Source organism: Triticum urartu, chromosome 1A (genome assembly GCF_056163025.1).
Source record: "Triticum urartu cultivar PI428250 chromosome 1A, HENAU_Tu73, whole genome shotgun sequence".
NCBI classification, from domain to species: Eukaryota; Viridiplantae; Streptophyta; class Magnoliopsida; order Poales; family Poaceae; genus Triticum; species Triticum urartu.
This window is the reverse complement of record NC_141873.1, coordinates 581587250-581601071: the sequence shown is the minus strand read 5'-3', so window position 1 is coordinate 581601071 and position 13822 is coordinate 581587250. Positions and strand designations below refer to the sequence as shown.

Sequence of the window (13822 nt, the reverse complement as noted above, 5' to 3'; positions counted from 1 at the left end):
ACATTCAGAGTGATCAGAACTTTCAGTTTAAAGATACAGAAAATCTCACTCTAAACAATCAGATTGACCAAAATTTCAACATTCAGCTTGTCAGTAAATTTCGATACTAACAGAAAAGAATTACCTCGCTTAACCCGTGTTTGGTTCCCACAAAAAGTTAAACTGAAATGTATATAAAGGGAATCCCAAAGAACAGAAGCAATCATGCAAGAAATCATAATCACAACAGACATAACACCAACAGAAAATTTACGGGTCGTTTAACCATGTACTACACAACAATGGCAAATATAACAAAAAAAAGCATGTTTGTCTTAGTCACAACATCACTATTACATTGTTGCAATAGTCGCATTCTCTGCTTGATTACTCTGAGTCATCGCCTCCTTGAGAATTTAGGATCTTCCAGAACCTCCGGAGCAGAGATAGGGGCCTCCCGTATGTCACGTAAAGCAACACGCAGATGACAACAAAGTTTAACTTGCCCAGCTTAAAAACGACACGTATCTTGAGAGATAGAGCAATTTCTTTAATAAACCACTTAATTTTCATGTATCGGATAAGCGCCTTCCGGAGCAATGCTCGAACGGGACTACTCATCTACATCAAGGGTGCATAACAGCGGTTAGCAAAATGAATATGAAAGCATTCAAAATGAGAAGGAGAAAACAGAGTTGAATATACCATATTTGGTGGAACATTCCCATCATATTTAGCCATCATCATCACGTCGCTACATGGACACATAAGTAAATACAATCAGGGAAAACAGAAAAGAACCTAACATCAGTTCAGCTCGGTCCTTGATGTATACTCACAGGAAGACTGCTTCAGCCTTGTCGGCATCCACACCACTGATTCGCTTTCTGAAAATCATCGGGCACGGATTCTGCGGACCTTTCATCCTGTGACCCACTATCTCAAGCCAAAACTGAAGACAAAATTAAAAATAACGGTGTCAGCAGTTTACAACAGTCCAATTTTAAGCAAGCAATGCACTGCACACAAAGATGCAGAAACGATATTCATAGGCATCTATCTAACACAGTTCAGCAGGGTTTGTAAAAGCAATCAATACGACATAAGCTAAAAGAGGTTTGGCAGGGCCTCAGATCAAGCAACTTAGTGATTTACATGATACGGCACTCTTGTAGATGAGCAGCAAGAACAAAAGACGGGCCCTAGGCTAGCATAACAACAGGGCAAGCATATCAATCCATCCATGAGACCATGCCCCTATATAACACGCATTGAACACGAATAGTATAACATAACCAGCCAACATCAAAACCACAATTAAAACAGAAGGCGCTTTCATCACCGCCTTAGTCTGGTTTGTCAACAATCAAAGCAAAGGCCAGTGTTTAACTGCTACAGTACATCTAACAGGATGTTCAGCACGGTTTCTCACAAAATCCAATGAAGATAAGATGAAAGAGGTTCGGCGGGGTCTACGATCCTCGGATCAAGCATGTTAGTAGTGGTTTACATGTTGTAGCACTCTGCTGGATGAGCAGGAAGCACAAAACCTGGGCACTGGCTCGCGTAGCAACAGGCAACCGTATCAAGTTTTGAAAATGCATGCAGTCAAGCCAAACACAGCTAGCCAGCACCAAAACTACATTGTACAGTTGAGCATGGGCATCATGTTAGTTACCTTGTCGGCTGGTTGAGAGGCGGCGCGACCGGAGGAGGAGGACATTGTGCGGCGCGGGATGAGTTGTGGTAGAAGGGTGCTCTTGATCACCGCCTTGGTCTGTTTCGTCAAGAGTAATAAGAACAAAAGATGATTACTTGAATGCTACATGTAACAAGATGTTCAAGATATTACTGCTACATCTAAGATAAGCAGGCAGCATCAAGACCACAAATAAAACAAAACGAAGATCAGTGGTGTTTAACTACTACTACTAGTGTCCAACAATAAGAAGAAAGATCACTACTTTAGTGGTGCATGTTTAACAAGATGCTCAAGATAGTCCAGACAATTCAAGTGTCTGACTTGCCTTGGTCAGAGAAGAGGGGGCAGAGCCAGGAGCAGATGAGGCGCTCCAAACATTGACCTGCAGCACAAGAGGACTCAGAACCGAGCTTCCATTGGGCAAAAGGGTGAGCTGATTGACCAGTGCAAGCGACCAATCCAACAGAAATCAGCCGTCCATTTCACAGTCACAGCAGGGGATGGGGATTTTGGAGCCCTACCTGGGACTGGGAGTGCAGAGGGAGGCGGTGGAGCCCCATCTCAGCCGCCGGCAGCTCGCCGGCCAACCGCCTCGCCGCGGATCGGAGCACAGCAGCCATCAGCTTCACCTGCCTGCAAAAGAGGGAGGGGAGATTCGGAGCGGTGTCAGAGTGAGTTGGCCTGCATCTGCACCAAGCAGACGCATCTTGCCTGTGGATCTAGCTAGAGGACCAGAAAACTGACCAGAGCTAGGGTTCGTCGCCCTTCCCTTCTTCCTTGCTCCCTTTCCCTTTCCCTGCGCCGCCGCCACCAACGCTCACCACACTGAAGCGGACGAGCTATTCATTCTTTTTATCGCCCACCGGCCCATCATCCACTTTAAAGCCCACCACTTCATGCTTCTTCTCTTCTCGACAAAGGATGTGCCTTCTTCGCTCAAAATAAAAAATTATTTATTCATCTTTGAGTTTTTCTTTTTTTTTGAAAAACTTTCAATCTATTCATCTTCAATCATGGCAGTACAACGAACACCAGAAATAAAAATTACATCCAGATCCGTAGACCACCTAGCGACGATTACAAGCACGGAAGCGAGCCGAAGGCGCGCCGCCGTCATCACCCCTCCATCGCTGGAGTAGGGCACAACTTGTTGTAGTAGACAGCGGGAAGTCATCGTGATAAGGCCCCATAGGATCAGTGCACCAGAACTGCAACCGCCGCCGATGAAGAATAACGTAGGTTGGAAGGATTCAACCCGAAGACACACGAACGTAGACCAACAACGACGAGATCCGAGCAAATCCACCAAAGATAGATCCGCCGGAGACACATCTCCACACGCCCACAAAGGATGCTAGATGCACCGCCGGAACGGGGGCTAGGCGGGGAGACCTTTATTCCATCTTCAGGGAGCCGCCGCCGCCTCGCCTTCCTGAGCAGGACACAAACCTTAACAAGACAGGCCCGCCGGCCCTTGGCAGGATCCACCGCGCCCCCATGGCCCTAGGGCCACAGGAGACCAGGCGGACCTGCAACGGCGCCGGCGAGAGGCAGAAACCCTAGCTTTCTTTCTTGGAGGAGGAGGAGGACGAGGCTACCCATAGTGAAAGTAACATACGTTTGTTTTCTTCTTCTTTTCGGATGGCAACTTCTATTTGTAAAAAATGTCAGGGCCTGAATGCTTCGTGCCACACTTATCATTTGACAAGTTTAACCATGCTTAATACTCCCTCTGTTTCTAAATATAAGTCTTTCTAGAGATTTCAACATGGATACATACGGATGTATACAGACATATTTTTAAAACTTGTTTTGCTCCGTATGTAGTCTATACTGGAATGGAATTTCTAAACAAGACTTATATTTAGGAATGGAGGGACTACAAATTAATACGCTGACCGGTCGGTGCCAGCCCCCATGTGTCGTTCCCCTCCTTGGAGGCGTCGCTATGGTGTGTCCGCTCCTCGCTCTCTATTACTTGGTTGGTTGGTTGGTTGCCTCCGGGAAAAAGCCTAGGTCCAGTTACGGATAGCCGATGCCAGCGTCCTTCCTCTTTTGGGAGCATTGTTTGTGGAGACACGGCTTGGAGGTTCTATGTAGCATTCCTTTGGTGCTCCCCGATGTTCTGGATTGTTCATCGGGAGCGCTATGTACACCGCCGCAGGTGAGTCCAACTCTTTTTAGGCACTAGAGGAGGGTTGGTGTGTCAGCAAGGATAGTCGTTTGGAGTTGTTGCTCTTTGGAGGTGATCGTCGTTTGTCGATCGTTCCTCTTTTGGGAGCATTGTTTGTCGAGACACGGCTTTAGCTTTCCTTTGGTGCTCTCCGATGTTCTGGATTGTTCATCAGGAGCACTATGTACACCGCCGCAGATGAGTCCAACTCTTTTTAGGCACTAGAGGAGGGTTGGTGTGTCAGCAAGGATAGTTGTTTGGAGTTGTTGCTCTTTGAAGGTGATCGCCGTTTGTTGAGAAGCGGCTTTGTTGGTAGGTGTAGGACATGACCTTGTGCCTTGGAGTTGTATTGTGTGTGTTCCGAGTTGGAGTGGTGTTTGCTTCTCATCGGGGCGTGGTGGGAACTTGCCTAAATTTCTATTATTTTACCCCCTGTCTTCCATAAATCCAAGGCACACGATTTGTGTGCTCTCGGAGAAAAAGAAGTTCGCTCACAAGATTCGATGAGCTTTGGCACAAATAGAGGTACTATTGTTGGATTTTTTCTGGCTTGCCTAGCAAGGATTGAAGATTGTAGGAGGGGTGTTAGGCAACGTGAGAAGGGAGCAGACAGGAGCAAACTAGACAAATTTTGTTAGCACAATCAAGATGCACTATGTCTTCTACAATCAAGACGCCTTTTGAAACATACACATCTAAGGAGGAACTTGTGTTTTCTATGGCCGCGACTTGATTCAAGTTCGGTGATGCAAAGCTAGATACTTTTATCATAGATGGCTGGCTGGTTGTAGTGCATCAATTTTCTCCTTTTCTCAGGTACAAGGAGCGAAATTGTTTTCTGTGGCAGAGGCTATCCCTTTTTGGAGCCCTCGCAGAATTTTTCGTTCTTTGGTTCATCAATATTCTGCCTCCTCTTTGGTTCATCAATATTCTAGTTATGCATTAAGATTGAATCAACTATGATCAAGATGGAGTTCACTGGAGGATCTCAGAGGTTGTCATGCTTGGGCTAAAGAGTTGAGCCATGATGGATCAAATCTTGAAAGAATGATTAAAGAGAAGAATATGACATGGATGTGCAAAACACTTTTAATTGGCCCTGGCATAGAAACAAGAGGGTGCGGCGCAAAATGGAATCAGAAATATGCCCTGTAGACTATCTCAAACTTTTCGTATGACCCCCATGGCCATGACACCGTATTCTACACAAAATATCTACTCTCGTAACTACTACTGTAGATGGCACACCATGACTTCTAGCATCGCATCGTGCTATGGAGTTTAGACTTGTTCTGTCAACAACAAACCGACTAACAAGCACCGGCAAAAAAAAAGAAAAAAGCCCAACTAACAAGGGGTCACAACCAATTCAAGTTCATATAATAAAAGAATAAAGAAATGCTAGCTCATCTTTATTCGTAACCATTTTGGTCACTACCGCCAGAACAAATCTAGTATCAGCATGCAAGTTACTCTCTTGTCCGAACTTATCTAATGCGAGTTACTTGCATGCATCATACTCCCTCCGTTCCAAAATAGATGACCCAACTTTGTACTAAAGTTAGTATAAAGTTGGGTCATCTATTGTGGAACGGAGGGAGTAGATGACTGGCTGGTTGTAGTGCTCGAGAAATTGAGCATCACTTTTCTCCTTTTCTCGGGTACGGCGAGCGAAATTGTGTTCTACGGCAGAGGCTATCCTTTTTTGGAGCTCTCGCAGATTTTTATTTATCTTTGGTTCATCAATATTCTTCCTTATCTAAAGAAAAAATTACTTCATTTTGAGTCTGGTAGCTGATGGAGAGTATTCTTTATGGTTGACCTATAAAGTTTTTTTCCTTGGAGCAAAGGTACGAAACAAGCTAGGTACGCAAGGTCGTTGTGGCAGAATCCCTATGGCTTAAGGCCTTGAAAACAAAATCTATTTGTTTGCCTGCCGCTACTACAGGAACGCCTAGCAGTAGCGGCCGCAAAAATGCCAGCAGTGGCGGTCCAGGCTGCCAGGAGCGCCTGCCACTACTATAATCGCATCAGTGGCGGACGGCGCTCGCCACTGATAGAGTCTCTATAGTGGTGGGCAACATGCATGTGCCCGCCATTGTTTATTTTTGTTGCAGTGGCGGGTGTATTAAACCACCCTCCACTAAAAGCTTAGGCATGCAAATTAAAAAATTGTAACCACGACAACAATTTTGCTGCCGTGGCTGCATTTTGCATAAAACCAATTTAAGAAATTCAATACTATAAACAAATGAAGCACGCATTGTAAGCTTAGGCATGCAAGTTCACTCGTTAATTAGTACTCTTCATAACAACCACTAACACTTCAAATTTGTTCCACTTACTAACCCAACATCAAAATATCTGATAATCCACAAGTTTAGGGGATCACAACAGTTTTTGAGGGTAGAGTATTCAACCCAAATTTATTGATTTGACACAAGGGGATCCAAAGAATGTTCGCAAGTATTAGCAGTTGAGTTGTTAATTCAACCACACCTGGAGAACTAAATATCTACAGCAGAGTGATCAATAGCACAGTAGTATGATGGTTTGATAGCAATGGTAAGATTAGCAATAGTAACGGTAACAGTAATAGTAGCAGTTTTATAGCGATTGCAACAACAATAATAACTTAGTAAAAACCAATATGAGAGAATCGTAAGCATTGGATCGGTGATGGATAATTGTATTGGATGACATTCACCATGTAATAGTCACAACCTAGAGCGATACATAATAGCTCCAATTCATCAATGTAATATAGGCATGTATTCCGTATATAGGCATGTATTCCGTAGACCACCTAGCGACGATTACAAGCACTGAAGCAAGCCGAAGGCGCGCCGCCATCATCACCCCTCCATCGCTGGAGTAGGGCACAACTTGTTGTAGTAGACAGCGGGAAGTCATCGTGATAAGGCCCCATAGGACCAGCGCACCAGAACAGCAACCGCCGCCGATGAAGAATAACATAGGTTGGAAGGATTCAACCCGAAGACACACGAACGTAGACCAACAACGACGAGATCCGAGCAAATCCACCAAAGATAGATCCGCCGGAGACACATCTCCACACGCCCACAAACGATGCTAGATGCACCGCCGGAACGGGGGCTAGGCGGGGAGACCTTTATTCCATCTTCAGGGAGCCGCCGCCGCCTCGCCTTCCTAAGCAGGACACAAACCTTAACAAGATAAGGAAAAAACGACTGAAAACGGAGCCCTCCCGCCGGCCCTTGGCAGGATCCACCGCGCCCCACGGCCCTAGGGCCACAGGAGACCAGGCGGACCTGCAGCGGCGCCGGCGAGAGGCAGAAACCCTAGCTTTCTTTCTTGGAGGAGGAGGAGGACGAGGCTACCCATAGTGAAAGTAACATACGTTTGTTTTCTTCTTCTTTTCGGATGGCAACTTCTATTTGTAAAAAATGTCAGGGCTTGAATGCTTCGTGCCACACTTATCATTTGACAAGTTTAACCATGCTTAATACTCCCTCTGTTTCTAAATATAAGTCTTTCTAGAGATTTCAACATGGATACATACGGATGTATACAGACATATTTTTAAAACTTGTTTTGCTCCGTATGTAGTCTATACTGGAATGGAATTTCTAAACAAGACTTATATTTAGGAATGGAGGGACTACAAATTAATACGCTGACCGGTCGGTGCCAGCCCCCATGTGTCGTTCCCCTCCTTGGAGGCGTCGCTATGGTGTGTCCGCTCCTCGCTCTCTATTACTTGGTTGGTTGGTTGGTTGCCTCCGGGCAAAAGCCTAGGTCCAGTTACGGATAGCCGATGCCAGCGTCCTTCTTCTTTTGGGAGCATTGTTTGTGGAGACACGGCTTGGAGGTTCTATGTAGCATTCCTTTGGTGCTCCCCGATGTTCTGGATTGTTCATCGGGAGCGCTATGTACACCGCCGCAGGTGAGTCCCAACTCTTTTTAGGCACTAGAGGAGGGTTGGTGTGTCAGCAAGGATAGTCGTTTGGAGTTGTTGCTCTTTGGAGGTGATCGTCGTTTGTCGATCGTTCCTCTTTTGGGAGCATTGTTTGTCGAGACACGGCTTTAGCATTCCTTTGGTGCTCCCCGATGTTCTGGATTGTTCATTAGGAGCAATACGTACACCGTCGCAGGTGAGTCCAAAATGATGACTTTCTCGGGGTTGTCCGAGTCATGCCATCCACCTGCCAACTCTTTTTAGGCACTCGAGGAAGGTTGGTGCGTCGACAAGGATAGTCGTTCGGAGTTGTTGCTCTTTGGAGGTGATCGTCGTTTGTCGATCATTCCTCTTTTGGGAGCATTGTTTGTCAAGACACGGCTTGGAGGTTCTCTTTAGCGTTCTTTTGGTGCTCCCCGATATTCTGGATTGTTCATCAGGAGCAGTACGTACACCGTCGCAGGACCAAATTCGATCGCCTCAACCGGACCTTCTCCCCCATAATCCAGCGACTCCGGGCGGCGGAGCGCGCGTGGTTTGACGCGAAGAAGGCGGCCGCCGCCAGGGACGAAGCTACAACGACGCGAGTGCCGGCGTTGAGGAAGGAATGCGACCTCGCCTTCATGCTCTCCAACTCACTTATGGAGCACCACCTCAGCATATACAAGTCCGGTGATGGTGATGACAAGTAGATCTAGTTTAATTTTCGTTTATGCTAGTATGAACTTCGGTGATGTTTAAGTGGCGCGAGCTGCTAGTTTGAATATGTCGTATGTGTTTGAGTTTGTTTATGGTATCTGTTTTGTCTCGGCATCCTGTATACCGTTAATGGTACAGAGTAAACGAAAATTGCAGGACCACGATTTGCGGGATCTACTAGAGATGCTCTTACACCCTATGAATGGGGACGGACGGAGCAATGTCGGAATTTAGCCACATATAAGTGCAAAAGAAAAGGCAACGAGGGGGGGGGGGGGGCGCGGTCCATGGCTTCTCCTCACCCACCCAGCGCCAGGCAATGTGTTGCCCACCTTTCCGATGCTCCGACATAGGCCTATCACATGGTCTACTCCATCCCTTCCAGCTCTTCCTGAACATCGCCAATGCCATCCTAGGATCAACATTCGATGCCCAATGCAGCCTAAGCAACATGTTCTTCCAGCCCAACCCTAACCATGGCAATTGGTACTCACTTCATTCCTTTTTACTCCAAGTATTAGATTTGTCTGAACTCAAAGTCTTTGAAGTTCGACCATGTTTATATAAAAATATTGATATTCATAATGCAAAATCAATATCATTACATCCATCATAGAATATATTTTCATATTATATTTATTTGGTATAGTAGATCTTGATAAATTTTAATATAACTTTGGTCAAAGTTTACAAAGTTTGACTTCTAGGATATCTAATATGCAGACTAAGAATGACGTACGTAACTCCAACACGATCTTATTTGAAAAGGGGTCGTAGTAAAGGAAAGTGAGTAAGAAAAAAGAATGTTGTTTTATCTACACTACCCGTGTCTTGGATTATGTGGTGTGCACAGATTTTTGTTGGGCCTTAGGGCACTACTGGGGGGGGGGGGGGGGGGGGGGGGGGCAGAGGAGACATGGATAGCCAATGATGCCGTCGCTTGGTCAAACAGACAAGACTTCTTGTATCTTTGTACATCCAGTAAATTAGGGTTTTGGTTGGTTCCATCGTACACGTGGGTCCCAGCAATGGTGCGTCACATGTGGAACTCCAGCGATGTGCGCACAATGCCGTTACCCGCCAATAAATCAAGACGTCACCCCTCCTTGGAAACTTGTTGCATTCGCTGATCCTGCTAGACATGATGATTGGTCGGTGGCGGGACAACTTTTTGCGTTGCCTTTGGGAACATTTCTGGCCCGTGGGAGGACGCAAAGGCAATGGAGGGCGTGGCATCCAAACATGAACAAGGAGGCAATCTCCTCGAGCGAGATTTGCTACATGGGATTTTTCTTGGGTAACATGGGAAACGATTTTCGCTCATGTTCTCCCCTTGGTGGACGGCGCAAGTAGAAGATTACACCCTAGGAATGGGGATGGACGGAGCAATGTTGGAATTCAGCCACATATAAGTGCAAGAAAAGGGAACGAGACGGTTTTACCTCTAGTCTATCCCAATTTGTTTGGGACTAAAAGCTTTGTTGTTGTTGTATAAGTGCAAGAAAAGGGAATGAGACAGGGCTAGAACCACAGTGTATAAGAAAAAGGGTTTCCCCGCTTTATATTATAAAGCATGAACCACAACAACAAAGCATCCATACAAACGCACACCACACACTCAAGGCAAGATACAAAAATGCCGGGCACCGACACACAACCACAACGACTACAAAGCACCTAAAAGATGAGAAACGAATCCGCTTCGAGCCGACGGAGAACACCACCACGAGGAGCGATCGTCCGGGAGGATGTGTAACGGACATGCCAGACCGAGGACTCCAAGACGGTGACTCCAGGAAGGGCACGACCATGAATGTCGCTGCCGTCCGATCCGAGGATCGAGTTTTCACCCGGAGTAAGATGGAAGGGGTAGAAGCACCACGACGGAGCCTGCAAGGAGGACACGACGTCCATGGACGCCGTCACCGTCGACCAGTACACAGACTAGGTAGGTGATGTACCCCGGTGCTTCACCTCTTCTGCCGCCCCGGTCCGTCAACACCCGCAGCCATGCCGCCCAAGCAGCCATGGTTGCCTGCCCGCATCCGAGCCGCGCAGCCCGCCCACGACCAACGCACGACTCCCACCGCCAGGACCGCCGCCCCGCCCATGGGCACGACCGACGCCTTGTCCGCTCCAGCTCCTCCCCTGAAACCGAGTACCGCCCCCGCGTCGAAGGCCCAGGGCACCGGGAGGCACCGGCCGCCGCCAGAGGCCGGAGAGGGAGGGTGGCCGAGCTGTCGCCGCCGCCGCCCAGAGACGCCACCAGGGGGACCCGCCCGAGCAGAGCGTCGCCACCCAGCCGCGAGGGCCCGACTGGGAGGGAGCAGCTCACCACCTCCGCTGCCGCGCCGTCCCCCACCAAAGACCATGGTGAGAGGCCGCCCGCGACCAGGTCAGCCGCAAACCCACGGCGCCGGACGCGACGCCGATGCGCTGCCAGAAACACCGCCGCCGATGCCACACCAGCCTGCACCACCACCATGCCATCTGCCGCCCGACGCCATGCCACCATCGCCAGCCTGCTCCGGGGCGCCGCCGCGCCACCACGCCTGACACCGAGCGCAGCGTCCCGCCCACGAGATCGGGTTCGTGCCAACCCCCACGCGTGGGGGACGAGAAGGCCCCGCCGCCGCCGGCGACGACCGTGCCCTTTGGCGGCGGGGAGGGAGGAGGAGGGAGGCGGAGGGGAGTTCGACGGCGGAGATTTGGGGCCTTCCCCTGCGCCTCGCGGGTGGCGGCGGGGGAGGGAGGGAGGGAACCCTAGGGGACAAGACAAAGATAGCCTGATGTAGAGAGCCAAGAACCAGTGTATACCACCGGACACACTGGATAGAATCTGGTTATGGGATTCTAACATCAAACCCCACTAGGGAAGGAAACTAGCTACAGATATATACAGCAGGGAAGGGCCAAAACCCTGGCTGGGAGTGAACCGAGAAGAGCGCAAGGAGACAGGAAAGAGCAAGGAGAGATGCAGATGCCCTTTTCATATGCAGGCGGCGTTGTATATGGCGAAGGGGGTGATCGTGTGGCCGTGCTACTAACAAGAGAAAATATAGCATGCTATGCAAAATTGCCCCCTCTGAATTTCTCAATTAGCACGCTATTAACAAGAAACTATACACTGATTTATTTAGCGAGACAATTCTCTACACGCCTACAGTGTGCTATTAGAGGCGCTATAGTGCGCTATTTTTTTCAGTGGCTACTACAGGAGCATCACACATTAGAGCTGGGACTCGTTCATACTTACTAAAGAGTATGAATATAGCAGCATGATGTACTAAAGAGTATCAACAGTGCAAACTGCAAACTTAATACGAAGAATTACATAATAACCAGTTAAATTAACCTTGTATTGTGCCAAACCAATGTCTCTACACGGTTTCATGTGTTAGGGCCTCTTTAATTCGTAGGATTGCAAAAACACTGGAATAGGAAAAACATAGGATTGAAATGGCATGTCCATTGGATCCCTATAGGATTTGAGTTTGTTTGATTGTGGCATGGGGAAAGCAAAGGATTTCTTCCAAGAGGTTGGAGTGGATGTTAGAATTCCTGTGAAATGCAGTACAAATAAATCCTTAGGAAAAAATCCTACAAGATTCAATCCTACGAATCAAACGACCAACGTAGGAAAAATTCCTAAGGATTCCAATCCTTCGAAAATCCTATAAAGATCCTTTGAATCAAAGAGACCCTTAGGCTCTACTAGACAGAGGGAGGTATGGACCCTTGGCAGCATTGAAATGATTCTCGCTCCTGGACTCTCCGTAGGTGGATCTTGACTGACTAGAAACAGATTGAGCAGAGAGGTGGCGCAACTGGAAGATTACACCCTAGGAATGGGGGTGGACGGAGTAATATGGGAATTTAGCCTAACATAAGTACATTTAAGATTGCTTGACTGTGATTGAGAGTGGAGACACGAGACAGGTGATCCATAGATGGATCGTGAGTGACTAGTACAAGCAGATCGAGGTTATGGTAATGAACAGAGGAAAAAAAATCAAAAAACTAAGAGATGCGGCATACCTTGTCATGTGGATGCTCTGTGCACCGTCGGAGATGAGAAGGAAACATCAGCCACCGCCGGCCGCGAGATGGCAACAAGCAAGGGCACGGCACCAGCTGTTGGGCAGCAAGGCTAGCGCGTGCATCGCCATCCATCCGGAGAAGACGGACATATATCCATGGATGGATCAGGGCGCCGCCCAGCTGAGGCTGGGCATGAGACAGATCCAAGGGAAAACCAGTCAGAAGTTACGGTAGTAATTAACAGAGGGGGGAACAAGAACCCAGGATGTGCAGCATACCTCGGTGCACCATCGGAAGATCAGGAGGAAACATCTGCCGGCCGGCCGGCCGCGAGATGAGAACAATACACGGCCGGCCGGTCACCAGGTGACTATAAGCAGAGCAAATCGAGGCACTCAGCAGCTTCATAGGTCGTCTAGTAATCAGATCTAGTAGAACACACGTTAAGTAATCGGCAACGATGCGGCCGGGTAAGGGAATCAATCGGTCGAGGGGAAGACAGAAAACTTGCCATACCTGAGCCTGAGCAAGGTGAGCTTGCTATACCGGTGGGAGAGATCAACAGCCATGGACGAATCGGCCGGTGAGCCTGAACCAGAACGAACAAGAGAAAACGAGAAGAGCGTGTGCGGCGACGGCGGGGGAGGAGGAGGAAGAGATGGACATAGGTTTTTTTTTTAATTAGGCAAGATGGAGATAGGGTTTTACTACTAATAGTCCGGCTAATCACGTACGTCCAATCCAATTACCCGTATAATATGGTCCGTCCATCCGGCTGTCCGTGTCGATGATGCGACCGAACTGAAGTGCGCCACTCATGCATTCAGTAGCCATTGTCCTTTCCTTCGTGCATGCCGACCCTACCTGCCACCACTACTGCTACTGGTCCACCCTACTGGTGAGCATAGTTAATTTTGTTCGCTACCGTTTAGACCACGCTGTAGAGACCGTGAAAGTCATCCAACGCTGCGTAATTTAGACGTGTTTTCTCCTGCAAACAAGGATAAACGTGAGGAGGTTTGCAGGAGAACCGATCATAGACCCGCTTCAGACCGCCCTGGCCACAAAAACTCGCTCCCCCCTCCCGCACGCGCTTCCAGCCCGGCGACAGCTGGCCGCATTCATGCCGTTGTAGAGCGCGCCGCTCCACATTGAAGGCGACTCAAGGCGAACCCGCCCTCTCACTGCATCCTGATATGTGCAGGCTTCGGCTGCGGGCGGCAGCTCCTACGGCTTGGCGGCGGCGCTTGTCTGCATCTTTTTGCTCTGGAGTTTGGGTGTTGTGGCG

The 13822-nt window shown here is 48.4% G+C and overlaps 2 protein-coding genes across 3 annotated transcripts; both read right to left on the bottom strand.

The window, feature by feature from the left end:
• Positions 1-241: 241 nt before the first annotated feature.
• Positions 242-13339, bottom strand: LOC147993039 (uncharacterized). 2 transcript variants are annotated; one of them, XM_087533334.1, is made up of 10 exons: positions 13051-13339; positions 12813-12962; positions 12532-12720; positions 2426-2611; positions 2203-2314; positions 2007-2063; positions 1658-1756; positions 819-931; positions 685-733; positions 242-600 (listed from the first exon to the last, which is right to left on the bottom strand). In XM_087533334.1, exons 5-10 carry the CDS (start codon positions 2299-2301, stop codon positions 367-369), a joined length of 651 nt encoding a protein of 216 aa, XP_087389460.1. In that variant the 5' UTR covers positions 2302-2314; positions 2426-2611; positions 12532-12720; positions 12813-12962; positions 13051-13339; the 3' UTR covers positions 242-366. The 2 variants fall into 2 exon arrangements, with proteins under 2 accessions (XP_087389460.1, XP_087389464.1); XM_087533338.1 differs by having other exon boundaries at positions 2426-2608.
• Positions 9403-12512, bottom strand: LOC147993040 (uncharacterized). Its single transcript, XM_087533286.1, has one exon. It carries the CDS (start codon positions 11351-11353, stop codon positions 10340-10342), a length of 1014 nt encoding a protein of 337 aa, XP_087389412.1. The 5' UTR covers positions 11354-12512; the 3' UTR covers positions 9403-10339.
• Positions 13340-13822: the final 483 nt, after the last annotated feature.

What these genes read in the sequence shown, in the direction of transcription:
- LOC147993039 (XM_087533334.1), bottom strand. Translation starts at nt 2,301, where the DNA reads ATGGCTGCTGTGCTCCGATCCGCGGCGAGGCGGTTGGCCGGCGAGCTG. An exon ending in CTCTGCACTCCCAGTCCCAG is followed by an intron (nt 2,064 to 2,202) that starts GTAGGGCTCCAA and finishes CTTGTGCTGCAG; the next exon opens with GTCAATGTTTGGAGCGCCTC. An exon ending in CCCCCTCTTCTCTGACCAAG is followed by an intron (nt 1,757 to 2,006) that starts GCAAGTCAGACA and finishes TTGACGAAACAG; the next exon opens with ACCAAGGCGGTGATCAAGAG.
- LOC147993040 (XM_087533286.1), bottom strand. Translation starts at nt 11,353, where the DNA reads ATGTTAGAATCCCATAACCAGATTCTATCCAGTGTGTCCGGTGGTATA.